We start from the raw sequence: 27913 nt of genomic DNA, 5'->3' as shown, positions 1-27913 counted from the left end.
ATAACACCATAAAAATTACTCAGATCGTTTTCAAATTTGCACTGTAATGTTGTAATTTTAGTATTCTCTTTTGAATTCCAATGGCTGTGTGTTTGAAGGTTTCATTTCCAAGTTACAGAGTTTTATGGTTTTGTGCGTCTAGAAGAGAAGTTAGCGAGCCATACATATGGATGCAAGATTTAAGCACTCGATCAGCTGACGATTCATGGCCAAAATTTCTCCAAAGTCTTTCCACATTGTTAGAGAACCAGTATGCATTAAACTTCTCATAAATCATGTCCAAAATATCATGAATAATGATGAAAATGATCAATTTTTCACTGAGATTTCCAGACGGTGTCAATCGAACGAATCGAACGCCGAATCAATCGAACGCAATTGAACGCAATCGAATAATTGCAATTCGATTGTCGAACGCAATTGAATTGCAATCGAATATTACCCAGGATTTCCTGTTCAATTGCTTCAATTACGTTCGATTGTATTCGATTACGTTCGATTGATTCAATTGTATTAGACTTTATTCGCATTGGTATGGTACTTAAGCGCACGGTCGCCCACGCTAAAAAGCTCTAACAGAGTGATTCAATTTAATTTAATCGCATTCAAACTCATCGAACATAATCGTAATCGAACGAAATCGAAGATTAATCCAATGTAATTGACAATTAATCAAACCAATCGAGCATAGTCAAATATCAATCGAACCAATCTAACCTTACTCGAACGCAATCGAACACAATCGAATATTACCCAGGAATCGGCCGTTCGATTGAGATTCGATTACGTTCGACAATCGAATCGCAATTATTCGATCGTGTTCGATTGGTTCGATTGGAATTTTTGTTCGAAGTTGTTCGATTGACACCGTCTGGAGATTTGCCCATTCGCTACACCACAGTCAGCTAGCCCACTTTCGGCAGCCATCTTTTTCTAGGAATTCCCTTTTTCTAAATACTTTCGGCGAATAAAATCCACTGACCTTTATATAACCCTGGACCAAGCAATATCTGCCAGCTTGGTCCAGGGTATATAAAGGTCAGTGATAAAATCACAATATTATCGGAATCCAGATAATCTGTTTTTATTAAATAGGAATAGATCATCGGATTAGATAAACAAAAAAAAATGTCTTGACCGTCGGAAGAGAGAATTAAAGGCTCCTAGGCCGGAGCAATGATGAATTTTCATTCAAGATATTTGAAAATATCACTTAAAGTCTTCCTTGATTAATGAAAATCTTCTTTTTATTTAACCGACCGACCGACTCATATTTTGCTAACGATCTGCCCATAGAACAACAAATTTAATTGGTCTCGCCTTACTCGCGTTGTTTTATATACCAAAACAGTATTTGCCGTCAAATAATAAGTCTACCTCACCTTTTTCGAAATCTGATTGAATGCGTTAAACGGGGTAAAAGCTAGGCTGCTGGCATCCCCTAACGGATTCGTGCTCCTTATAGAGGATGCTTAATAAGCTATATTTCCTTTGTTCAGAGATTTGCCGCCTTTAGCCGATATACGGCTAAAGACATTTTTAGCTGGCGAGTGTCTACAAATATAACATTACGTAATGTTTAAATTTTCTGTGAGGCACCAAATCATAGATTGGAAAATATATTTGGATTTTGAAAAAAAGTAGGCGGAGGGAAGTTTGCTTGTTTTTCTTCCTCCTTTCTTGTTTAATGTGGAGATTTTGTAAAAGATGAGAAATTAGATTTATTGAATTTAAGTGCCCTGATGTATCTTCTGTGTGCACCAACAAAATTTTGCTTCATAAAACTACATTTTGATGCTTTAATTTGGACTTGCATGAGTGTATAGTTTTTTACCACACTGGATTCGTTGATCACTTTGGCTCCAGATAATTGTTTTGTCAGTTCTACAGATATGTTGCAGATTATTTCAAGGTATTCTAGTTATGTATATACAGTACATTTTGGGGGTCATATTGAATATTTCTGACATTACTTCTTTATGATTCTACAAAAGGGAGTGTTGTTGTTCCTTCAACAAGGGCCTTTAAATGTTAAAACAAACAAAGAACTTTTCTTCAGCTTTGGTATTTCACTTTTTAAGACTGTGTGGCCTTTGTATCTTTTCAGGTTTCTATCTTATCTTTTTCAATTCTTTGAAGAGATTGGAGTGTTTCTGGTTGTTTTCTTTCACTTTTGTGTTCATATTGTATTTTTTGAGCTTCGACCGAAGAGCTGATGGAAAAGTTTTGATAAATTTACAGACCAGATATCTTATAAAAGCAAAAGTCAAAAATAAATCTACAGACTGTACATAATGCGCGTATCAGATTGTTTTTTTATCTTTTTTCTGTTTTGTTTTTCTGGTCTGGGATTCGAATTTCAAATGTAAACATTCCATTGAAAACGTTCGAAACGATCGTTTTTGCGCGCACATCAATGTCAATCAAATTACTCGCCAAGATTTCCTTTGCGAACCGGAAAGCGGTTGGTAGATCATTAAGCAGACCTATACTACCTGTGGTTTTGTAGAGGTCTGCGATTCAGACTAGGTAAAAGCTGCATGGAGATGAGATCATGTGGGAAAATGTGTGATCTATAGGCTGGTTCTTTGTTAATGTTTGCTTGATACGCTAAAGCTCTAAAGGAGTGGGCCAATTCCCCATCCGAGAGGAATGATAATCGGTCTTTGTACCGCACGAGCATCCCTAGTCGGGCTCAAATAATCTTCCGCGTAAACCTGAAAAACTGTCGGTTGGTTCCGGCAATCCCCTAAAACGAGGGCTGGGGTCCAGGCCCCCCCTCCCCCCCGCTGTAAAAATTCGAAAAGTTTCGTAATTTAAACCTTGAAGATGTTGAAAATTTTCCCGACCTTCAGAGCTTTAGCGTGCCGGACGAAAATTCCTCTTCTGGGTGCCAGATGAAATATTAATGTTTTCCGCATCATTTTAAAGGATGAAATATTTTTTTTTTGCTTTTTATTTTGTAGGTCGGCAAGCACGTGGTGGACGAAGAAAGACTTCATCTGGTTCAATGAAAATCGAGCTTCCAGTAAGTTATCATTTTGAGAATTAAAATTCTGAGAAATCAACTAAACATGATATAGATCATTATGATATTTGTCGGAAACTCATCAATGTCCTAATCGCTGATGCTTCTTTGGATGGCTGTTAAAGACATTAAAGATAGTAGAGTGAGAAGTAAAATCAAATGAAATCCGAGTTATTCGAGGGTTTTTCCCAAAGGAAAATACTGTACATAAAATGTTTGTTTCATTTTCATTTGTTTTTCTTTGTCGAAAAGTGTTTTAGTTTTTGAAAATTAAAAAAATTCCACGCTTTTTTATAAGACATCATGGATACTTTTTGGGGAAAATCATCCTTGAATAGTTTACAGTATTCTTAAACTAGCAAGTAGCTTTCGCTATGATGCTCCCGATGACAGGCATTTGACGGTGATTGATCGAAATTCAGAAAAGGCGAAATGCCGTGTTTATTTTTGTCAGAAATACAGTGATATTGCAAAGTATTCAATTTTTCTCAGCCATAGCTTGCACTAAACATGCCCCCTTTAATAGATACCTTATAAAGCTTGAATTAAAAAGCTTTTCATGTTTTATAGGCAGGGTCTTGGAATAATCTTCAGGAAATATTTAGATAGAATGACTTTCTTCTCAACAGTATTTTCTTTGAAACAACAATAACAAAAATAAAAATAACAAACATATTAAAACATGAATTTATAATTTCCAAGAGTATATTTTGACAATGATATAATTTTCAGCTAAGTTGTTGTCTATATTGTAATGTAATATTGTTTTGTAAAGAATACAGTGGATACAGAAGCATTCCAAAACCAAAATGATTCAAAATACAACCAAACAACAGGAACATAACATGAAATATCCTTCAGGAATTTCTCCAACAAAAGGAGTGTTAATGTCAAGTTTGTGTATAGACCGTCAACTGCTCTAAAATGGGATTACTTAAGATAACATGGGACATACTGCTTTCTGGTCAGCTTTTTCTCTCTATCGTCACATCCTCTTCAACAACAAACAGATCCATGTTTCTTGGACAGTACAAAAAAGATGATTCTGTGGAGGTTCGGTTAAAATGGTTGCTGTTTTGGTGTCCCAATGCACAAACATTGCACAGCTCCATTAAAAACGCAGACAATTCATTCCAATTCTTGTTCAACATTTTGAAGTCAAAACTCTCTTGTCATTAAAATGTTATGTAAAATGAAGTTTGATGATTGGTTGAACAATTGCTATCTTTGTCCCTTTGTGCAGCGATTCAGACCTTGTAAAAACATATAATGTCAATCTGGCTTTAAAGCAGTTGACGGTACATCCAACGTGTAAAACTACTTTAATGGTTAATATGGTATTTGTCATGGTGAATGAACGAAGGCTGGAAGGCAAAACCATAAAGCTGAAATAGGAATAGAGAAGAAGAAACTGTCAATAGATCATTTGTTTGATTACCGTGAAAAAAGGTAATCACTGGAAGGAAACTGGTATCGCCTCCAAATAGTAGAGCTTTCTGGTAATAAAATTGTAAAAATTCAAAAGTAAAAAACATTTAATTTACATTTTAGCTTAGACAAAGTGCAGACCAAGAAAGGTCTGCAGTTTGGAGGCAATGTAAAGTTTCCCTCAAATGATGCAAATTACCCTTTTTCACGGGTACCAATCTAATCTAACATTTTATCAAACGATAGGTGTTAGATTACCGCAACCAAATCGAACAGTCACGAAACTAAAAGATTCTGGTAAAGTTGAATTATGTTCGAACGACCCTGCCGATTCCCCGGACTCCAGGGGTATTTTTGTTGCGTGTCCGAGGATTTTAACATTACTTTTTGAGACTTACCCCGGACTGAATGCGTGGTCTGCGAGACGTACTTAAACAATTGGACGATCACACATGGGCGTCAATTTCACCATCCCTATTCTGCCTGCTTTCATGCGAACTTAGTCGACCGAACGTTAACTCGTGACAACACGTTCACTTATCCAGCCGCGTGGTTCACTTATCTGGCAGCGCAATTTGTTTGTCTGGGGATAGAAATATTTCTTTCGTTCCACAGGGTCGTCTTCGATCAGGTTCAGTAACCAAACACCTATAGTTTGATTCTGTTTGATAAAATTTGATAGTTCAATTACGAAAATTTGGATCAATTGAATTCAATTGACATCGCCTGGAGATAAACAGAAGGTTCGTTAATGGTGGTATGCAAAGTTTTTTCCAATTTCTGATAATACTTACCCAAAAGTAACAGTAAAGTAACTGATGAAGCCTGATTATACAACAAGACAAGAATACAAAGCAAAAAGAAATTCATTAAAATAATTTTCAATCATACATCCTATCTGAAACATTGCTTTTGATAAAATAGTATTATACTTACTATCAAAGTTGCAAAACAGTCTATGGGATTATACCTTCTACTTTCTGAAACCAACTGGTCCCAAGTTGCTTCGTTGATTTTTGTTGTATTCCAAGCTATGACATTGGAGCGCTAAAGACGCTAAATTTCTGTTCACGCGGTGTTGTTGTATTCCAAGCTATGACTTTGGAGCGCCAAAAACGCAAAATATCTGTTCGCGCGGTCGAGCTAGCTTAAAAGCTCACCACACGGCAATCTTTTAGATGCGGTCACTAGGTTACATCGTCCCGTTTTTTTTTTCTTGAACAATTTTTCGCCAGCTCGATCCCCAGCACGGCCTCGTGAAGCAACATAGGCTCCCTTCGGGAGCAATTAGGACCCAAAATCAACCTAAATTTAACGAGTAATAAATACCTGAAGCAATAAATGGCTTTTTTTCTGAAAATTATGAGCCGTACTGGGGGATAATTGGAAGTTTACAGTAAAAAATACTCTCTCATTCTTAGGTGCAGTTGCCAAATTCCATGATGATGATATTCTTAACACATTCTTAGTTTTATAAAAAAGCGTGTAGTTTTTACCCTCAACGGGTTCAACGGAATCGTTATGAAAATACCTTTTCTCTTTCAGCTCGAAGATTCGGTTGAAAAATCCGACATTGATTTGGATGCAAGTGCTGAGTTAGACGAATTAGATTATGATCGAAAGATACGCCCACCTCTCACACCCTCAATGTGTTCGTCACCCGCCAGCCCCGCCCTTAGTGTTGGCAGGTAAAAAATTTCTTTGTGAAACTTTCAGTGCCAAGACCATTCTTCGGATTTTCATTTTAGCTGCACAGAACCAACCAGAGCTTTATTTTTAACTTTAAAAAAGTTATCGACCCACCTGTTAGCATTTGAAGTTTGACTTATCCAACGATCAATCCAGGATTGATTGAAATATCTATACAAAAATGACCAAAACCTTTCCAATTGCTTTACAGTGCATTCTCTTTAACTCGAACCTCTATAACTCGGATGTCTCTTTAACCTGAACAAGTTTTCTCGTCCATTCATGCCTTATAAACCCTACTTCATAAGTAGAAATTTTCTTAACTCGGATAAATTTGTGTTCCCTGTGCGTGTTCAAGTTATAGAGCCTCTACTGTATAAACCAGAAATGTTAATCACTAAAAAACAATCAACTAGCGACGCTACCGTAGAACTGCTAGACTTTTAACTTTTTCATTCCCGACCAAACATTACTGAATCTTTTTCGGGATTCTTTCACTATTGATAAAGAGTGTAGCGTTAAAAAAAAATTATTTTAAGAATTTATCCAAAAAAGCATTTGTGATTCTCAAATCTCTAACTTCTCGTTCATAGCAATTGCGACCCAGAGCAAGCACAACAGCAGCGTGCATGGAGGAAGAGTATCATGTTGGTTTGGAAAGCAGCTGCTTCTCATAAGTAAGCACTTCATTAAAAGACTCCTAAAATTGAAATTAAGGATGTAAGAATCACTTATTTCCAGGGGTAAAAACAGGATTAAAAACAACTTAATGATTTCGAATTATCCATCTGGAGAGCCTTTTACGGCCCTATCCTTTTCAGTGCCCATTAAAAAACTGCCAGTTGTACTGCCAAACTAGGAAAAACTAGATAATCCAGGGGTTCTCTCAAAAAAGACAGAATTATAAGGTTCTCTGAAATTTCCAAAAATCAATGAGATTCGACCTCCCAAAACTCCTCCTTGGGTGACTATATTTTGTGTAAAGTGGATAATGAATCATATTTGAATTCTATTTTTTTTTCAAGATATGCGAATGTTTTTCTACATCCAGTGACTGACGAAGAGGCGCCTGGATATTCTACCATAATATTCAGGTAGGTTTTGATATATATTTTTACGCTCGAGAAATCTCTTGTTGCATTGAGACATCTCATCCCGAGAGAATTTTGGTGCTTGATTGTTTCATTGTTCTCCGTAAGAAGGGGCAATCGTGCTGTCACTCTTAACCCTGTCCAGGTTGGATAAATAGTGAAGTTGACTCACATCAAGATGAATACCAATCGTATGGATCTTTATTTACTGTTGACTCTCTCTAATTCGATCTGCAAGAGACTAAACTTTTCCTTGAATTAGAAAAACTATTAATTAACTTTCTAGGGGAGGGGACCAATATCTTAGTTCGAATTACAGAAAGATTCGAATTAGAGAGTGGTGACTGTATATAATTTCTTTTGTGTTTCTCTCCTTTTTTCGGACACACTGTATAGTCCGTCCAATATCATCTGAATAATCTTTTTCAAGCACTTTGTTTTTATTAGTGATTATCCACATGAGAATAGACGGAATATGCAATATACGGCTATATGTTTTTTCCCGGTGACAAAAATGCGGTCAAATCAATCACGTATTCTAATACCAAAGATAGATATTTATGGAATGTTACCTTGCATCAAATTTCCGTTTGTGATATATTTACGTTTTGTTCGTTGTTTGTTTTATTTAGACCAATGGATTTGTCTTTGATCAAGAAGAATATTGAAACCGGGGTACGTGCTTTTTATTTATAAAATTGTGGGCTTTACAACCTTTTGACCACATTGTTTTGTTGTCATGGTTTTTTTTTAATATTAGGGAATTATATCATGAAAACAACTTGGCCTTGGAGATACTAGGTTTGCGGGATTCTCGCACTTGCCCTGCTCTTAGAGGAGCTGAAGCTCAGGAAGGTTTGTGATTCCTATCAGAACTATTTTCCACAGTTCTAGTGTTTTGCTGGCTATTTTTACAAGCCTTAGGGAGGAACTGTTCATGGGGAATTCTCAGTGTGAAACTCTCCTTTTTGAATAAGGCTCTCCCTTATTGACACCTGCATCATTTTCCAGCCATCTTAAATTTGTAACACTAGAGAGGCCATAATCCAGGGGTTTTTTTAAGCCCGGCAAACGGCGTGTTCCTCCGGTCAAAGCTACGAAAGAAATTACAGTTTTCCGGGCTTAAAATTCGGTTTGCAGGCTAAAGTACATAATCACGTTAATCGATACACCGGCCTAGAATGTAGAATTCGCTGGAGTGAAATTTCCATTCGCCAGTCTATCAAAAACCAAGCAAAACCCCTGATAATCTGCCTTCGATTTTTACTCGTTTTCTTTTTGTCACAGTAAAGAATTTCAGACATTTCAAGAGACGTCTACTCTAAGCCTACTTTTTGACCAAAAATTTACCTATTTTTAGCCTGAATGTTTGTTTTTCTTTTCAAACACACAAAGAAAGCGCAATTTATTTTTACAACAGACCACTATATAACTGCAACCGCTATTACGTCAAAAGGCTTTAAATGTGCATCCTTCAGACTTAATTATATCGTTGTCTGGCATAAGAATGTCATTAGTCCTCAATAAATCATATCCTTAAGGCTCATTGAATCAAAATGCGACTTCTCTATCTCGGCATGTTTGACTGTCAATATTTATATTGAAATCCGTAAATTACCTTGGAAGTGCCGTCTGAAATTTTGTCCGGTGCTTTGTTTATTTGCATCTTTATATAGATTGACAATAATACAATTTGTTGTTTGTTTACTTTTTTGTTACCTAGGTGATTACAACGACTACAGAATTCCAACGCGATATTATGCTCATGTTTCAAAATGCATTGATGTATAATCGTAAAGAACACGACGTGTAAGTAGACCCTTATTAGTTTCTTTTACTTTTCTACAACCCCTATAGCCTAGAAATCTAAGCCAGATTGATTCAGTCACTTGGTAAATGTGATGGGAATATCACATTTACTTGTCTTTTATGGCCAATTAGAAGAAGCCAAATGCTCGCCGAGTCTCACCGACTTCTGCGTTCATATTTTGAAGTTTTTCATGGCAAACTTAAAATTCCGTACATCATAAAATCATTAAAGCACCGATAATGCTATATTGCCGTCAGCCGTATCTTGGCCTTGGTTAACCAGGCTACAACCCCTACACGCCTTGTATGAGATTTTTTCCGTGCACATAATTTTCTGACCTCTCATCATCATTGACTTTCAAGGAAGGAAGAGTAGTTGATATTGAGCACCTGCTCAGAATACACAGGGCACATGTTGATAAGGGGTACCCAAATTCCAGAGATTTAGATTTGTAGAGAAGATTTGCCTACCATTTGTCATTTGTCTATCCATCATAAATTAACCCCTGATTTGTCAAATTAAAACACCTCATTACGTAATAAATAAAGTTATGGCTCCGAGAAGTACCAGACTTTTTTCGATACTTATCATCAGATACCATTATGCAATATTCATCACAGCGAAAATTTATATCACATGACTACTTCAATCTGACGGAATTCATCCGTTCCATGCAAAAATATGCCACGCCAATTCCCGGATGTCAACATATAGCCTGGGGTCTTCCGCTTCATACACATATGCGGATATCAGTATCTCAATGCAAAGATTTCCGGCATTTTCAGATTGTTTGTATCCCTTCTATAAAGAATTCATGTAGTAGAAATCTTTCAAAAAAATAACACAACTGTAATTTTGAAAATAAATTCTGTATTATTGATTTATACGGACTAATTTTATTTCTATTCACTATGAGTTAACCTTACAAAGTGCAAGAAACATATTATTAAGCAATAAATAGAAAATATATAAAACAAAATGGTACCAACATAAATACACTTTCCGTCACGAAGACAAGTCGAATTCTAGAGAGCTCTCGTATGTCTCTACAGGACAAAACACTGAACCAATCATGAAATTGAAATTTTTCGCCCACGCCCACACCCACGCCCACCCGTACTAAATGGAAAATACTTCTATAAAATCAATATAATATAAACCAATATAATAAAGTTAAAATTATTAATTTTTAGGTAAATTTATCCACGTGAGGTGTGAGTGGAAAGAATTGTTTTTGATCACTGGTCGAAATCACATTGTAAAAAAGGAACAGAAAAAATAGAAACAAAAAATCCAAACAGAAACTTGAAAATGTAAAAATCAACAGAAAATTCTTGAACTTAAAAAGAAACTAAAATGAAAATTCGTATCGTAAATCAAAAGTTTGCTCACTCTCACAACACACAACAGAATTCTCACAGACTCTCAGTGCTGAACTAGTTTACAATTCAAAAGCACAACTTGATAAAGCTATCGCTAATTTCCCTAGAGAAATTGCAAAGTGACGTAATATAATATAAAACACGACCCAGGAATAAACTAAAGTCACGCTATGCACAAAAGATATCTAATTAAAAATATATATACACTAATCTTGACGTCATCAAATAATGGAAGCTCTCCATTAACATGAGGTATGAAAAGAAATAAGTCATTAAAAAAAAGTTAGATAAAAGTCAAGACTGTGGAACACCAAGATGCATTTCCAACCATTCACTTTATTCAGAGCCGATTTTTGTTCTCTGATACCGATTACTCAGATAACATTTTGGAAGGTCGAGACCAATGAAGTATAAGCCCGAAGGGCTAGAATCGAATCTCCTTGGTAGGATTTGAAGCCAACAAATCCTACCAAAGTTGCGCGGCCTTTAGCGACCCGCCTGTTTTTTTACACAAATGACAGATTGAAACTAAAATTTACCTCTTAATTTCGAAAAAAATATCACTATCACTTCCACAAAGGAATTGCTAGATTCAATCCATTCAATTCAGGCTTCACTTTTTCTTGCCTGAGAAAGGTTAGAGATTCGATTCTAGCCCTTCGGGCTTATACTTCAATGGTCAAGACTTTTAGTTTCTAGTCAATAAGCTTTGAGTTTGAACTAATAAGAGTTTGTGGTCTATCTATTCATAATCAAAAGCTTTGGATAAGTCCATTAAAGTGCGCCATTCAATCTATTAAAAGCGGTGGGTGGACCCCCGGTACGAAACATCAAAATGCTAACCTCATAAAGCTGAATAGAACCATCACTAAGTTTTCTTTGCGGAACTTCGGCATTTGGAAACCATCGTTTATTGGCGGTACAACTAGCCCCGTTGTTCTCCCAGCCTGCATAACCCTCACCATTGAAAGCCTGTGTACTGCAATTCCGTTCGCCATCTCTATCTATGGTGACGAAATTGCGTTTGTCGTTCATCCGTAAGTCGAATCTTGAGACACAAGGTGGGTTTACCTTTTCATCAGCAACCAACCCATATGCATTGTCTTCGGTGCCAATGCGAAAAATGTTGTACTTTTCTCCTAAAGAAATTGATAAAAATGGCTTACAACTTTAATAGCTCAGCATGATAAAAGACTTCAGAATACATTCAATGAATTTTTCAAAAGTATGTGGGCAGTCAGTTTTTCAATAATTCCACAGCATTTGGCGCATGCATAGCTTGAAAATTTATATTTTGCGGGAATTTAATTTGGCGGGGGAAGAACATTTTTGTTCTAAAAACGCCATTAAATAAGAAATAACCTGTTTTAAGGCCTGAAATAGCATACATTCGGGGGAATAAATGCAGTCATTTAAATTTGGCGGGAGTTTAATTTGGCGGACGGTGAGAAAAATAAATTTGGCCAGAACTTAATTGGGTGGATTTTGACCAAATCCACCAAATTTTCTGGAATACTTCATTCCAAATTACTCCGAAACCTATATCGACATATCCTCATTGAAAATACGTCATTTCTGAAACTAAGGTCGTAAAATTCCTAAAATTTAAAAAAATATCGCGAAAAAGATGATTTGTTAGATCACTGAAAAAAGTTGTTTTGTTACATTCTTAAAAAAACCCGACTGTGGCTGATTTGAAGAAATTGATTTCGCAAGCATGACCCAAGCAAAAGGTCTACCAAACAAACACATAACCTTCCATGATAAATTTTCAATGTTCAATGTTCAATGAGATGGAAAAATCAAAAACAAACCTCCCCAAGCGCCTTCTAACAAACCAATGGCCAGCATGCTGGATGGATTGCCGTTAGTCATTGCACGAATCCATTTGTTACCCAGATAGAAATCATCATTCGAATCTCGAAACCCTAAAATCGTAAACACAATCAAATACTTTATAATCAAATTTATTTTTCGCGAAGTTCGTTGATTTGCAAAGTCCTTCAACTTAAAAACTATGAAATTTGGATTCCTTCAAAAAAAAAAAAAAACGTGGCTGAGAACATATATGCTGAGAACTAAAACCTAGGTAATATTTTGTCGATCAAAATATTTCCACCATACAACTTTTCCTAGACCAAAGTTTTTTGAAAATAGCACCAAAATGGTAGCACTAATCAAAAGCGGTGTTAAAGCATCGAGTGCGTTGATCTACTTTTTCCTCGAATACTTTTTGATGATGTAGCGCCGTTAGACGTTAAAAAAAAACACTGATTAAAGATGATGGACACAGCTTGGCCCAGGGTATATGAAGTTCAGTGTGTATATAGTTATACAATGAAAAACCTACCATCTTTAAACGGCAGCCAAAGTTTCTTGTGAAAGGGGTAAAGAGTTGGGTTCAAGCGTTTTTGGAAAACGGTCCATGCAAGTCCTTCAATGTTCATACAACGTGTCCTGACCTTTTGGCCTAGAAATAACAAAGGAGAAAAAATTTAAGTCCATAAATTTTCAATCATACTCATGAGAAAAAGTGAGTGAGTTGGAATGTAATAAAAACTGTTTTAACGTCCGATATGAGCTCAATCAGAATTCAATTAATTTTTAAAAGGGTTCTCAGATTCGATAAGTGCAAACAAATAACGGACATGAGAATAAAAAACGTTAAGCAATCGACATCGAACATAATCGACTGACATGGGTTGATCACCTATATTACAATCAAACTTATCGAACTTTTGAAGCAATGACATTAGAATATTAAGACAATTAAGCCATAAAGTCACCGTTAAATCATTAGACTCATCATAATAAAGATATTTTACCTTCAACATCCAAGTCAACATCTACTTCTCCCTTCTGTGATGAAAAATCAGCTGGTGTTTCTTTCGACTCCCAAAGATATTGATCTACCACCTCTTTACAACAAGTGAAAGTAAAGTTACAAAACTTATAGCTTCCGTTTGACATTCTGTAATTCCCAGACTCCTTAGCGCCAACTTGAATCAACCAATCAGCACAGTCAGACAGTTCAAAATCACAATGATGTATTGTTCCATCAGACATTTTGTAGTTCCCAGTTTTGTTAGCACCAGTTTGTAGCCACCAATCTGAGCAAGTCAACACTTTATACATTTTGGAGTAATATTGAACACGAGGGACCAGCTTCAACATTTCGCCTTCAGCCTTCAACACTTGGTAATTCTTTCTGTAAAAACGGCATTCGTAGATATCACGACTCGGCTGCCATATTTGATCGTACGATTTACACGAGTCCTTTGCTCTACATATTTCCTGACAACATGTATCATAATCTACTTGTGCACGCTCTTCGGCTTCCCATGATGTCGGGCGGCCGAGTAATGCGATGAATTTCGCTTTGGAGAAGAACAAACGAAGCATAAATATGATGATAAATGAAATTCTCATCTTTGTTTGCATATACGAAACAAAATATATGCAACTCAGTAGTTTTTTTAATGAATTCCCTCGAATTATCTTTCCGAAGCTCCTTTATATGGGGTGAGTAGCTGTGAAATACAAGTCAAAAAGCAATCGCGATAATATTTATATTTTGAAAGATTTCTACTACATGAATTCTTCATGCAAAGGATACAAACAATCTGAAAATGTCGGAAATCTTTGCATTGAGATACTGATATCCGTCAAGGTATATAAAGCGGAACAGCCCAGGCTATATGTTGACATCCGAGAATCGACGTGGAATATTTTTGCATGGAACGGAGGAATTCCGTCAGATTGAAGTAGTCATGCGATTATCCATTTAAAGTATTATTCTCCCTGTGTTTAAAATATTGGATCATGGTATCTAATGAGCTACCTTTTATTTATTTCCTGCTGTTGAATCAGCCGGTATCGTGATTTCCCATGCTGAATAATTTTTCAATAAATGATGCATGACAAGAATCAATCTTTCCGCCTTCTCAAAAAGTTGACTCATTCAACCACCAACCCCCCCCCTGGTTTTAACAGCATTTTAGGGAAATGATAATTGAATTTTATGAATTCTAGGGCGAAAAGGACGATTTTGTAACACTCAACTCTGAGCGGAAATATTTGATGATTACATGAGAATCTGAATGGGTTAAGTGCTTTGACTTAGACCATGTTCACGCGTTACTGTACTGTTTCGCTCCGGTATGATTTTCGTTACGGACCGAGTGTGTTCATATTGGTTTCGGAACGTTTCAGAGCAAGAAAACGGAGCAGTTTCGTTCCGATGAAAATAGTGGAGAAACCGTTTCGATCTGTTTTGCTTTGTAACGTCTTCTTTTTTGACGTTTTGAATTTTGACGTTCACATTTGTTCCGGGACCGTTTCGTTTGGGAACGGAACGGAACCGTAACATCTGAACATGGTCTTAGAAGAAGTCTTCTAAATCTCCAATCAAACGTTTTTTAAACTACATGTACCTGTATTGATTACCTTATCGGCCCTTTTAACGCTGGCCCCTATTACGCCACGAGCCCAAAAATAACGCAAATAAGGGCCGGTGTAAAAAGGCCAATAAGTATCTAAATTTAACGTTAAATACCTTACATACCTTGAACAAATTGGCTTTCTTTGAAATTTTAAGCTATGAAGACAAATTGTAAGCATTTTATCGCGAATGTCTCAATCACATTAATATCCAAAGAATCGAAGAGGTGCCTATGCTCATATTACACTCGAGTAGATTACATAGTATTCTATTTTTTAATACACCCCTGTGTCACAGACCCGCTGGAACCCGAGCCCCAGTGGGAAGAGTACCCTAAAATTTCATCCCCACTGGGGAATGGAGTTTGATTTCATCCCTATTCAAAATTCAATGTAAATAATTGCACTCCAAAAACCATCCCCACCGCTTTTGACGACTTAGAAACAATATAATTATTATGCCTTTTGAGTTTTCAATAGAAAGATTTATCCCCACTGTGGGAAATAGTTTCACCGGGGCTGTGAGACGGGGTGTTTTAATATACTGAGACTTAAGAAAATAAGGTACAGGTAGCACGCATTCGCATAAACTGCGGACAAGATTTCATAATCGGTCCCGTAGAGTTAGAAATTACATTAGTTGCAGAAATTGGTGAAATCATAGAATCCTTTCTCTGTTATTTTTTTTCAATTCGTCTTGAAACGAACCAAATGATAATAATATCTTCTGATGTTCTTGTCTTTGAGCATGTAAACCAGTGCATTGAAACCGGAGCTGAGAAATACGGGTAGATGGATAATTGAATGCAAATTGTGAATTGAATCTAATAATCTTTCATCGCTTTTATTGTATATCAAAAGTAACACAGTCAGGTAACGATTACAGCTCAACGGAAATGTACAGATCGTATACACCAGAGCTATAACATTCAAAATACCAACTGCTTTATGATTACGTTTCCTTTTAAGTTTGTCGGTTTCATTTTCATGGCCAATATTTGTTACTTGATTTTTTTAAACTCTTGTGGACCATAAATTTAGAATGACAATGACCAAAATTTCGATCAGAAGAACGGTTCCGATATAAAGACTGGTGAAGCAATAGAGTTGGTGCGTTGTGTACTTGACATCATACGTAAAGAATGAGGCTGAACTAATCAACAAACATTTACAGTTCATAACTATGATAACACCATAGACAACTTTGGTCATAACTTTCCAAAATGGTTTTCTTATAGCAATATTACGCAGTATTGAAATAACACCAAATGTACCAAGACTCATACCAAATGTATACATCAATATTTATTCTAAGAAACAATGAACGGTTTATCGAAAGAAATCAATATATATGGCAGGGAAATAAGCCCAATCATAATGTCATTCAACGACAAATGAATGTAGAGTTTTTGAGAAAGTGTCAATTTCTTGTTGATCTTTTTCAAACAAATCACCAAAACCAGATTTGTGATGATGATAAATGCAGAAAATGTGCTAAACACCCATACTCCGTAAACAGTGGGTTTACTTTGAGCAACTATTGTTTTATCATTGTTAGTTGTGTTGTTTAAAAAATGGACACGCGTTTCCATTTTGTCGACACACCAGGACACACTAGTTATACCTTTACCGACTAAACTCCCCTCGATGGATTCAAAAAAAATTGTTCTTTAGTGGCAACCCTTTCCTGACTAGTCGAAAAAAAATCCATAAGAATCCATCTTTTAGATTGGTTATTAAACAGTGCAGCAGCTGTATAAAGTTAGATGCGAGACTACAGTGAGAACGTATTAATTTTGAATTAATTAAGGCAAATACGTTTTTTAAATTACGGGGTTTTTTTTTTTTTTTGCGAACATAATATAAAAATTAGATTGTAATTTTCAAAAAATATTTTTTTCGCCCTTTCGCGCCTGTCTGAACGACCAGTAATGTAAGATTGCTCTAAAAAATAATGTATAAAGGTGAGTTATTTTTCCAATATGATTTATTTAAATTGCCATATCCGTATGCAAACCCTTCAAACGCATTCTCTTTGTCTTTGCAATAAATCATGAAAAACAGCAGTTTTTGCATCATCTGGTCCTTGAAACCAGCATTAAAAGTTGTTCAGTTCGATCAGATTACAAATTGAGCTTTAATTTCAATCATATCATCATAAAAAAAGACAAAAGAGTAAGCATGAAACAATCTTTTTAACACTTTAACTGCCGTGTGATTTTTAATGCCGTCATCGGCAAAGGCATCGAAAGTGCTCTCTTGTCGATATTTGCCGACATCGGCACGAAAAGGGTTAATAGCTTTGACGTCTATCAGGTGTCGGAGACTTCATCAATACTGATATCAAAATTTTCACCAAAAATGTCAACTTTACATAATCCCAGACCGTTTTACTATTTTTGGTCCAGATAAAACATTTATATTCTCATATCTTTTCCACAGATATCGAATGGCACAAGAGATGCGCGATGACGTCATGGAGCAGATTCAGGTTTGTGACGTAAATAATATCCGCTTTTGACCAGACCGTCCGTAAAAAATTCCTCACAAAACTTATCTTAACCCTGATCTAAAATGATTTCTCAATAGAAAAATAGATTACTTTAAAATCGAAATAAATTACTATCATTATGCATAATTAGGAATAATTAAACTTCTTCCTCCAATCAATTTTTTTTTGTCTATTCATGATATTCACCATTGCAGTCTTCCGCGGACCCAACCAGCTGATCGGTTAAAAGTGACGTATTGACTGATTTTACGTTACTTACAACCAATCAGCTGTTGGGTCCGTGATGTAATGCCAGAAGACATTGAAATGGTGCATATCACGAATTTCTTTGTATATATTTCCACTTCAGAGTTTTATTTCAACACAACTAATGCTTCAAACATCTGGTGAAAGAGATGCCAAGAATCTTCGAACCAAACAAGAAGGTAAGAGGAAGAATCATCACTCTGCATAATACCCCTTTCCCTTTTTGCACTTTTCTTTTTTCAGCACAATATGTTGTTCACTAGAAGTTCACAACGCACTACAACCACACCCTTTGACTTTAAATCAAAACAAATGACTTGATGTTTCCCTTTTCTAATGCTATTTTGCATCGCTGTGTCACTTTCACGTATCACTAGTTTTTGGGATTTCGTTTGCCATTGATCAAGTACTTTACTTTTTTTTTAAGTATTCATTAGCCCTTTAACTGCCGTTCGTACACGCACCACCTCTTTATGGCCCAATCATAGATTTATAAAGCCCGAAGGGCTAGATGCCCGGGGGGGGGGGTCACTCATATGATCTGGCCTATGTCATGTGCCGTGCTTAAGGGTGGAGTTTTTCTGCATCCCAAAATGCACTGTAAGGGTGTGTGTTTCTGTGAGATTGCAATGCAAGGGTCAAATTTTAAAACAAATTCAAAATAATTGTTAAAAAGAAAGGTTTTTACTTCTCGTTTGTTTGAAAAAGTTTCTAATGTCTGATAATTACAGATGACAAGAATAATTTTCTCAGTTTTTCTTTGAAACAGAAAATTTCCCAAGCTTCTTCTCTTCACGCAGATTTACAGCTGAAAAATATAGTGCACTATTGATGTGCAATTTCCAGATAATAAAGTTTTATGTCCTAGTTACTCGGTTGCTCTTTCTTCAAAAACCTATTGAAAATCTTGGGGATTGAATATCTATCTATTGACTTAACAAATCTTATGAGAAAAATTCCAAAATCACAACGCTAAATAATTTCATTTGCATAAGTTAGTTCCACTTTTTTTTCCGGACACACTATCTTTGCCAACAACACTAAGAAGATATTTTTTTTTCTTTCAAATTGTTAGCATTATTATCACCCAGTTATTTTCTGATTCACTTTATATAAGCTAAATCACTAAACTTCTAAAAATTTCTGTAAAGGCTTGGTTTTTTTCGCGTTGGTGCAATGCAATATGCTCCATCCCACCAACACAAGAAAAAAAGTGCGTGTCTCATTGTTTCCTTTTTTGGTTTCATGGGACAAAAAGTGAGGGAAATACCCAAAAGACACGCTGATTTTGTCCCTGGGACAATGGAGCAAAATTGATTCGAATCAATTTTGCTCCATTGTTCCAGGGACAAAAGTGAGAGAAGCACAAATGTTATTAAAAGAAAAATGATGTGGAGACACGAGTGCATTGCACCAACGCTAAAAAGACTTCTCGTGTCCCCAAGCCTTAAAACTTTAATGCTCTTGGTGTTAAACCAACATTTTATTAAACAAAGAGAATCAAACTTTAAATTGTACGTTTTAAATCACTTTAACCACGTCTTCTTCTCCTTTCAGCAACTGCTGGTCATACGAGACAGTCGTCAAAATCTGGAGTTATGTTCCTTTCGCTATAAAAATTTCAAGTATTAATTCGTGTACCCATATCGAGATCATTTAATCATCATAATGACCATCATCGAGACCATGCATGTTTAAAATACTTTTATTATATTGCAAATATGGACCAAAAACTTTTGTTTTTAAATTTTAATATTTAAAGAAATGCTAATCTAAGATACTGTACTGGGATGAAGATTTATAAATATTCCATCGAAAAGTTTAATATTTATTGTATATACATCGAGCAAGATTTTATGGCTGGAAAGATCAAAACATGCAAAAATATTTGTCGGCAATGGTTTTCAATATGGAATTGGCTTTTAAAAATCCCATTTCATAAATTTTCCATGGATAATTTAATTAATAAAATTATGTTTCCCGATCTGAAATATTTACAAAAGTTAGTGTCCTGACATTTTGGTGACATGGTTATTAACAACATTTTGGTTAGAAAAAAGAGACTTTCCAACAACTGATTGTTCTTTCCCAGCTGGCACACAACGTTTTTTCGACGTTTATCTAACGTTCACAACGTCCATATAACGTTAAATGAACGTTGAAACAACGTTGTTTACCAGCTGGGTTTGCGTTTCATTAACATCCTGGTGCTATCCCTGGAACTCTTCACTTTGCATAGATATGTTACTGTCACCTCTCTCACAATCTTTCATTTCAAAGAGAGTGACTAGACCTCTAATCTATCTCCCTGTGTGATTGTGATAAAAGTTATTCATTCTAGCGTTTGACAGTAAGGTAGGTACTCAATTTTTTCTTAATTTTAAATTTCTAAACAACTATTCACGAAATAAAAATTTTTTTTTGGGGGGGGGGGCAGGAGGCGAGGTCACAAAGCTCCCGAATGACACTGGATAAGTTTGATTTATTGACTCCAGACTCCATTTTGACTTGTCATTCAAATGCAAATATAGTAGGCATAAACGAAGTGATACCTCCACAACCAAACAAATAAATCAAACAATTTTCAACTTTCGAAAATGAGGTGTCATAAAGAGGTTGCGAACTACTTAGTACTTCATTTGTAAAAAATTAATCAATTTTTTTTCCTTATATAAAACCTTTCAGAGAGGGATTTTATTTTGGACCTTTTTAGTATAAACAAATTGCATTAATGACAAAACAAACTAGTTTTAAACCATTTAATCCCAATTAAAATCACCAAATATTCGTCTAAATTTATTGAAATAAAGAAATCTGGGCTTTTCACTCGTTGGTATAAGTTATTTTTCATGGCTATAATAAATTTTCAAAGTTTGAAGCCTTTTCAAGAAGGATTTGGTAATTTGAACCACTTAAAGAGTTTGACCCTTCTTTTATCTTACATATTCTTCTCCCTGTGAACTTTCTATCCCGAATCAATGACGAACATTTTATTTTTTATGATGAAAGTATTTTTGGTCATTTTGTTGTTTATAGGACCAGTGAAGAGAGTCGCTAAGACTTAAGCAGATACCTCTTTCTCCAAAGATATTGTCAATTGATTATCAAGGTAAGAAAGCTTATATAACTTTATCGTAATATTATGTTTTTGATTATATTATGCTGTAGACCCCTGCTTGTTTGTTATTTGCCCTCAAGGAGAATTTTGTATTTCCATCGATAGACAGCTTAGTAAACTTATGTCTGGTGGTAGAGTTGTGTAGTAAGTTATAAAGAGTATTTCGAGATAAGATGAAAGCCACTATTGAAAAATTGGTGTAAAGTGGGCCTCAAAATTCAAGATAAGAAAGTGGCCTATCAAGTTTCTTTTCGCTTTTAGTTTTGATCCTCAGTACTTACTTGCTTCAGGAAGTACATTAACATTTTTTTTTACAATCAATACATGTAATAAGTCATACACATAAAGTAAATAAATCATTCATCTTTCAATTGGCCGATTGACATTTTTCCAATTTGTTTTTGTTTGTGTTGTTTGTAAGGATTTGTAAACAAACAAGTTGCTGATGGGGTACTGTTTTGATGGTCTTTCTTATGACCACTAATTTATTTCCCATCCTTCCTTTATTGTTATTTTGAGCATGAGTAACCTAAGCTTGAGCACCTCAACAGAAGCTGGGGTGTCTAATCAAAACCAGGTTACAATGCCATGGTTCAATTTTATTTAGTACATAAAGAAGTTTTCAATTTCAATGAAGTTCATGTTTTAAATCTAACTCAGCTTTAGTCTCTCTCTTTTTCGCACGTTCAACTCGATGGGAAATCTTACTTCAGCCATTAACTTTTAAAAAGAGTTTGCGCTAAAATTGAAAATTTTTTAAGAATCATGAGACCAATCAATAATCGAATTATGGATTCTTTGTACATAAATTCTGTTTCACTTTTTCCCACGTACTATATGCCAAATATAAAATGATTGAATCGATCATTTCCAGGTCAAATAAACAACACAAATATCACAAATAAGAATTAACTTTATTGGCATTTTGCCCAAAAAAGGGTATGCAAGAAAAAAAGTACTGCCGGAGAAGTTTTGAAGTTTACCGCCTACTTGAATTGTCGGGAAAATGTCGGACCTTTCACCTTGCATCAATCTCTGAAACCGAAAACCAATTTTCTAATTATTGTGTTTGATCGGCTTTTCACTTTTTAATAAAAGAGCCGAGGGAAGGCTGTGGGTTTCTTTGAAAATGCTTCTCACTGTCATATGTGGAAAATGCCTTTATTGTTTAATTCTAATTAGCGTACCCCTTTCAAGTCACGTGTAATTTTTCCCTAAATATTAGATATCTAACTTAAGTTGGAAATATTTTGAAAACTGGTTATACTCGGAATATAATTCAGAATTCAAATTGATGAGGGAATTATTTAGTCAATGCGAGCCTATATTTTCAATATTTGGTAACTTTAAATTATAAATTGATTATGTATTCCAAAGACCATTATTATTTATAATGCTAAAGTGTAGGTTACATAAATTCTAACTAACATGGCTGATAATGGTTGAATATCCTGGCAAAAACTACTTTTGATACGATTCCTGTAATGGTTTTATGCATTTCGAGCAGAGTTTATAATATGTAGGAGTTATTGAGAAAGAAACAGTCAATTTTGCAAATTCATATATTTAGTGGCTCCCACTTGATGATATCATGTAAAGATGGTAGCGTCACTACGAGGTAGTCATCAAGTATCTAACCCAAGCACCTTTCAAGTATTTTTTCCTGACTGGCACGTGTGGTACACCTACCTTTAAAAAACCCCTAAGGTTGAGTGTTAAATATAACATTCCAAGTCTCTCTAAGAGTTTAGGTGTGCTCCTTCAGAGTGCTTTTTGTATTTTAGTTATCTTGGCACTTTGTTACATTATAATACCTTTAGAATAATAAACTTTTTTTCTGGCTGTTTTTTCCGTTACTTTTGGGAGGGTTTAAAAAGCACAAAAACATTTGGGATGATTTATTTAGATTTTGGAACTGGGTGGAACTCGTGTTGTTTGGCTTTCAAAATTCGAAATCTTTTCATGGTAAAAGCAGTAAAGCTTGCTTAGTAGCTTTGAATGTTTCAAATTGTTTAAAGTTTATTCATTCGATGCGATGCTGAAGAAGACTCTCGCTATCTCGAACTCGAAATAATTTATCGATTTACAGAATGATGTGGAAATTTGTTGTCAGGGTTTCTGCTTGAGAGTTAACCGTATAAATTGTAGAAAGATTCAAATAATAGAAGTTCAATTTAGTCCACATTTAGTACCATTAGTTTTGAGTAAAGTCTTGTAAATACTACTCCTTGTATATCACGTGGAAGCTTACCCCGGTTACGACATTTATTTTGTGAAATTTATGCTAGACACCATTTTCAATCTCAAACTGAGACGACTTTTTGTGAGAAGCGATTGTCGAAAACGCAGGAGGGTATTTCTGCCACTGGATATACACTTGATGGAGCACCGCTCACTCCAGCTTCATGCGGCCAATCTATTATGGATATGAATGAAAAACTGAAAATTTTGAAATCAATCTTCTTGAACTTTTTGACGTTACCACCGCCTCATAAGGCCATCGTCATTTTGAAAATGTCGAAAATTAAACTCCCTCCCTCTAACATTTTCACACCTAGACACTGCTTTGCGATTCCTAAAAAAACATCAATAAGCAAAGATAAATTTTAAAATGACAAATTTTACGAAATCTTGTTTTTATTCCGTATATTAACAAATTTTGTTAACCTAGATTTATTGGTCTCTGCGGAATTTTCGTGAAACAGTATTTCCACCCGACTGAGACAAGCTCGATTTCTTCTTTTTTGAAAATACCCCTTGCTTGTAACGTAATTAACAAAAACAAACCCTGGAGACTAATTATAATTAACAGACAAACCAGAAAATAATTATCACATTAATTAACACCAAAACCACTTCTCTTCTCTTGGTTTCCCACGAATATCGAAAAAGAAATATTTTCCCGTAAAAACAGGAGACCTGCGGCAGACGAAGTACGTGTGAATTACTTTCATATATTAATAACCGTCCGGCCACAAACATATTTCCTGTATTTAATTGAACCTTAAATATGGTTTGGAGTTGGATTTTTCTGAATTTATCAACTGTAGTTATCGTCTTTTAGTTCTGGTATGCTATTTTTGGTACACTTGATTATGTAAGGAATAGTAGAAGATTTTAATACAGTCATGAGGGGAAGGGATTTCTGAAGGAGATTAGTGGTTGCCAAGGACACGACTGTGGATGGACCATGATGCTGATGATATTTCCAAGGTTTCTGGTAGAAATTTTTTTACATGGAAATGCGATATTGAAATTAGAATATTCAATATTTTACAGTCATCTTACGGGTCATGCAAGTAATGAATCTCATTTGATCAAAGTATACCACTTATTATAAGTTGCTCAAAAGATTTTATTGAATATTTTCTTTCGATCCAAAATTGGTTATCCAATACGATTGAATGTTCAGAAAATTCCCATCTGTCGCTGTCCCATAATTATCGCACACACGCATTTAAAATGTCATTAATCAGACTGACCAAAACTTGCAAACATGTGTGACGCTTCCAGTATATTTATGACTTCCGACGTTCGGCCATCATTCTTACACCTTGTCTGATTTTCAATGGTTTTGTTGTGTGATCTCTCCATCAGTAGCCTTATTTGTCTGGTTTTTAACTTATGGTGAAAATAACTTTTGAAGATGGCTTTGTGATTAGCTATACTGTGCACTAAGGCGAAGATTAAAAAATGTAGTGTTTCTGGAAACCGGCCGAGTGAAAAATAATAATTTTCTGACCCAGCTGCAGACTATGGGTTCATCTATATAGTTTATCATAAAAAAATCAAGTTGGAGCGTTCAAGCTATCAAAGTAGTTTGGTTGTATATTCCCACTTGTAAATCAAGATTTGTTCGTTAGTAGTTGATACATTAGTATATTCAGGGCTTACTTCATACTGTTTTTACATAAACTGGTGGAATTGACCAAGGTTTGGTCTAAAACTATGGTTTAAAATTAGATATGGAAACGGATTTTACGGTGAATTCACGCTATTGTTAGAGTGGTCACACATCAAAAATCTGAAATTTGTCCCACTTCGAGATGAAGCTAAAAAAACACATCCTGTTATGACGTCATCATTTTAACAGGCATCTCTTTCCTTACCCAAGCTATGATTGTATCCGTATCGCAGGTGGCCTCACTCACCATGTTAAACTCTTTTGTAACCACTTTTGAAAGAACTTTGGTTGGTTTGACCATTGATATCTTTTGGAAAGAGCAAGGGAAGAAATAAAAGTGTGTGGGATTTCTCTGCTTCCATCCTCTTTTGCCGCGCTCTTCATTCTGTTAGAAGCAGACTCTTCTAAATATTCATGAAGTTTCTTGTTGCTTTGATTTCATTGGAGTGAATTTCTTTGAACAAAGGTTATTCTCTAGGACAATGTGAACAGAGCTTTGGAGATTTATAATGTATTGGCTAATTTGAAAACGGATTAGTTTTTTGATAAGAATATATTCTTGAATGTTCTTTTAAAGATATTTGTGTTCTTATAACGCAAATTTGCCGAAGATTTTCTACACAAGGCGTTTTCTTTTGTAGTCTGGCAATGGTAGCTTTATATTAATTGATATTACGTTTGTGTGAGGGGAAATCAAATGGTAGCGACCACTAGCTGTAGCCAAGTGCAGATTAATTCAATATCTTCTATTAAAGGTTAACGATTAAAGTGAACAGAAAGACTTTTTGAAATGTATGCTTGAATCAGCGTTCAGCTGGAATGTCTTTGTTTTGTATTATGAGTTTAATTGTTTGGAATCGATGTTGTCCTTGAGTCAGCTAATTGAACCAGAGTTACCCTTAGAGCCTTCGACTATTTGTATATAGCTAGTTAGTGATTATCAAAATGTTAGAGCATGGTAAACAACCTATCAGTTATGGCGACAAGGCTCCAATGTTCATGCTTGCATTATTTTTCATCAAAATTCATCTGACGATGGCGGTTATAATTTCCAATTAAGGATATTTTAAATTTCAAATTGTTTTTTATTTTTGATCAATTAACGAGCTGAAAAAAGATTTTTTGTGGTTTTTATTTTGATCAAAATAAATGATGGTGCCATATCAATACTGCCCGTTTACTCTCGTTTCCCCATGTGTCTACTTTGACCTAATTTTAGTCTTTGTCGAAGGTCTATGACCATTTATGTAGTGGTAGTTTCTTTGTCCGTCTGTTTATCTATCTGTCTATCTGTCGGTCTGTTTGTCTACCCGTCTGTCCTAATTAGTTGAACATCTACCTCAAGTCTCAGGTCATTAATTTAGGGATCTTTTCACTAGTACATTTTTTCGATAGACACAGTGGAACTGATAGGAGTTCTGAAGGAGTTATAAGCTATGTTTTGAAGCTTCTATGAGAGACATTTGCCTGTTCAATTGAAGTATAATCAAGTTTAAGCCCACAAGAGGGATGCGGCTGAAACTCTGGACGCATGATATATGACATTTTTTCGGCAACTTAGATACTTTTTCGTTGACTAAAGCTTCGCCTTTGAAACGATTAAATTTTAAGTTTAATTTCATAACTTTCAAACGTCATGATTTAAGAGCGATTTAGTCCGTTGATTAAGATCGCTATCACATGCGATTAATCGTTTTCGAAAAATTGAAATTTCTCTTACTTAAAATTCCTTTGATGTAATAAAAGTTACGTCATTATTAATTTTTGTCAGTCGAACGGAACATCATCTTGTATACGTTAAGGACTTGGGCTTTGACAAAAGATGCGAAAGTTATAATTTATTTCCCATTCGACCAAGTGGAAATTCTTAATGAATCATGTATGGTACTTCTTCTAAATCAGTATTGACTACTCCTTTTAAAAAAGCTTATTTCTTGTGACGTCATCAAGCTGTCAAGAATGCTGACGTCAGTATATTTTGAGGGATATTTCAAGATGAAAGGGAGTCGCTGTTTTTTTACATTCGTCCGTTAAACGGTGATTCATTCAGTGCAAATGCAATTTGTAAATGCAATTTGTACAATACACTTTTTTGTAAGAACCAGTATATGTTGGCTTGAGGCTCAACTGTTTTTAGTTTTCATGACCTTCAGGCTTGAAATTGTTCTTATTGGCTTAAAAACGGCTTAGAGTCAACATTTTCTTAACATTTCTGAAATCTGAGGCTTGGATTGTTCTTATTCTGTTCTTAGGTATGGGCGAAATTTCCGCCTCGTGCTTTTATAAAATTGTTCTTTAAAAAAGCGTGTTTTTTGTGTTATAAATTTTCCGCATACTTAAAGTCTAATGGCATGCTTTAAATCTTGTTCTCAGCTTCACCATAAAAATCAATTTTCCCAATAGCTTAAATTCCCTGCGCATTTGTTGTTCAATTTCACGTAAACATTACGTCAGTAGATTACTGCCTAAGTCAAACGAAACTCCGTCTTGTAGTGGTCTTTTAACTAGTGAGAGATTAAAAGAAAAGTCGAAGGGTTTATATTTTCCCGGCCGATCCGTCAGCAAAAAGATTATTTTAACATGATTCATTGCAAGATGGCTGACACAATTATGAGTTATCTATTAGCCCTAATTTTCCCCATACTTAAAAGACAAAGGATGTTCAGCTATTTTGTTTGTTTTGATTTCTCATTATTTTATGTTTTTGCAAAAATATAGAAAATATGAAAGCTAGCTTCGCGTACCGGATAGACGGGTTGTTTTATTCGCAGATCTATTGCCCCCTACCCTTTCCTTATAGAGATCTACTTCCGAGTTATTTTTCCAACGTTTTTAAAGGTTGATTCTGAATATAGACTTTGACTATTATTTGATTTTGTTTTTACCTACTACAAATTAACTTTTACCGATGACCAACAAACACTACATCTTTTGGTCTGAAGTTCGTTTGTGTTTTCAACTTCTCAGATTTAGGGCTATGAAGCACTTGGAAGGTTATTTAAAAGGTAAACTTAAGGTAGATTTGAAAGTTCTTTTTTTAGATAAGACGAGAATCTGATTTTGACATGTTTTTGTGTATTTTCCCTGCCCACGGATTGAACGAACGAGGTTTTCGATGGGGTTTACTTTTTGACTCATTATTGTGTATTTCAAGGAATCTGTGACCTTTCAAAGTTCATGTTAACATTTTTCAAGTATAGTTTTCCAAAACATACAGCGACACTACAATAAGTAGGCATTACATTCATAAAGTATGATGATATTT

At 35.2% G+C, this 27913-nt stretch overlaps 1 protein-coding gene and 1 long non-coding RNA gene across 4 annotated transcripts in view; one reads left to right on the top strand and one right to left on the bottom strand.

The window, feature by feature from the left end:
- The window catches only part of LOC136817035 (bromodomain-containing protein 8-like), a 62047-nt gene that overhangs the window by 16022 nt on the left and 18112 nt on the right, over nucleotides 1–27913 (top strand). Inside the window, exons 15-23 of one of the 3 annotated variants that reach the window (XM_067073395.1) lie at nucleotides 2967–3028; nucleotides 6002–6144; nucleotides 6739–6822; nucleotides 7171–7239; nucleotides 7869–7911; nucleotides 8960–9045; nucleotides 17311–17359; nucleotides 17730–17805; nucleotides 20663–20735. In XM_067073395.1, the coding sequence (XP_066929496.1) occupies nucleotides 2967–3028; nucleotides 6002–6144; nucleotides 6739–6822; nucleotides 7171–7239; nucleotides 7869–7911; nucleotides 8960–9045; nucleotides 17311–17359; nucleotides 17730–17805; nucleotides 20663–20691 (641 nt within the window). In that variant the 3' untranslated portion in view covers nucleotides 20692–20735. Of the gene's footprint in view, nucleotides 1–2966; nucleotides 3029–6001; nucleotides 6145–6738; nucleotides 6823–7170; nucleotides 7240–7868; nucleotides 7912–8959; nucleotides 9046–17310; nucleotides 17360–17729; nucleotides 17806–19183; nucleotides 19514–20662; nucleotides 20736–27913 lie in introns of those variants that run through there. The other 2 variants (XM_067073390.1, XM_067073382.1) reach the window with 2 other exon arrangements.
- On the bottom strand, nucleotides 3805–5742 carry LOC136817018 (uncharacterized). Its single transcript, XR_010848011.1, has 2 exons — nucleotides 5393–5742; nucleotides 3805–4413 (listed from the first exon to the last, which is right to left on the bottom strand). It is a non-coding gene; the product is annotated as an uncharacterized lncRNA (long non-coding RNA).

The sequence above is a fragment of the Clytia hemisphaerica genome, unplaced genomic scaffold (assembly GCF_902728285.1).
Source record: "Clytia hemisphaerica strain Z4C2 unplaced genomic scaffold, Clytia hemisphaerica genome assembly, whole genome shotgun sequence".
NCBI lineage: Eukaryota > Metazoa > Cnidaria > Hydrozoa > Leptothecata > Clytiidae > Clytia > Clytia hemisphaerica.
The sequence above is the reverse complement of the archived record's forward strand: the minus strand, read 5'-3'. Positions and strand labels throughout refer to the sequence as shown.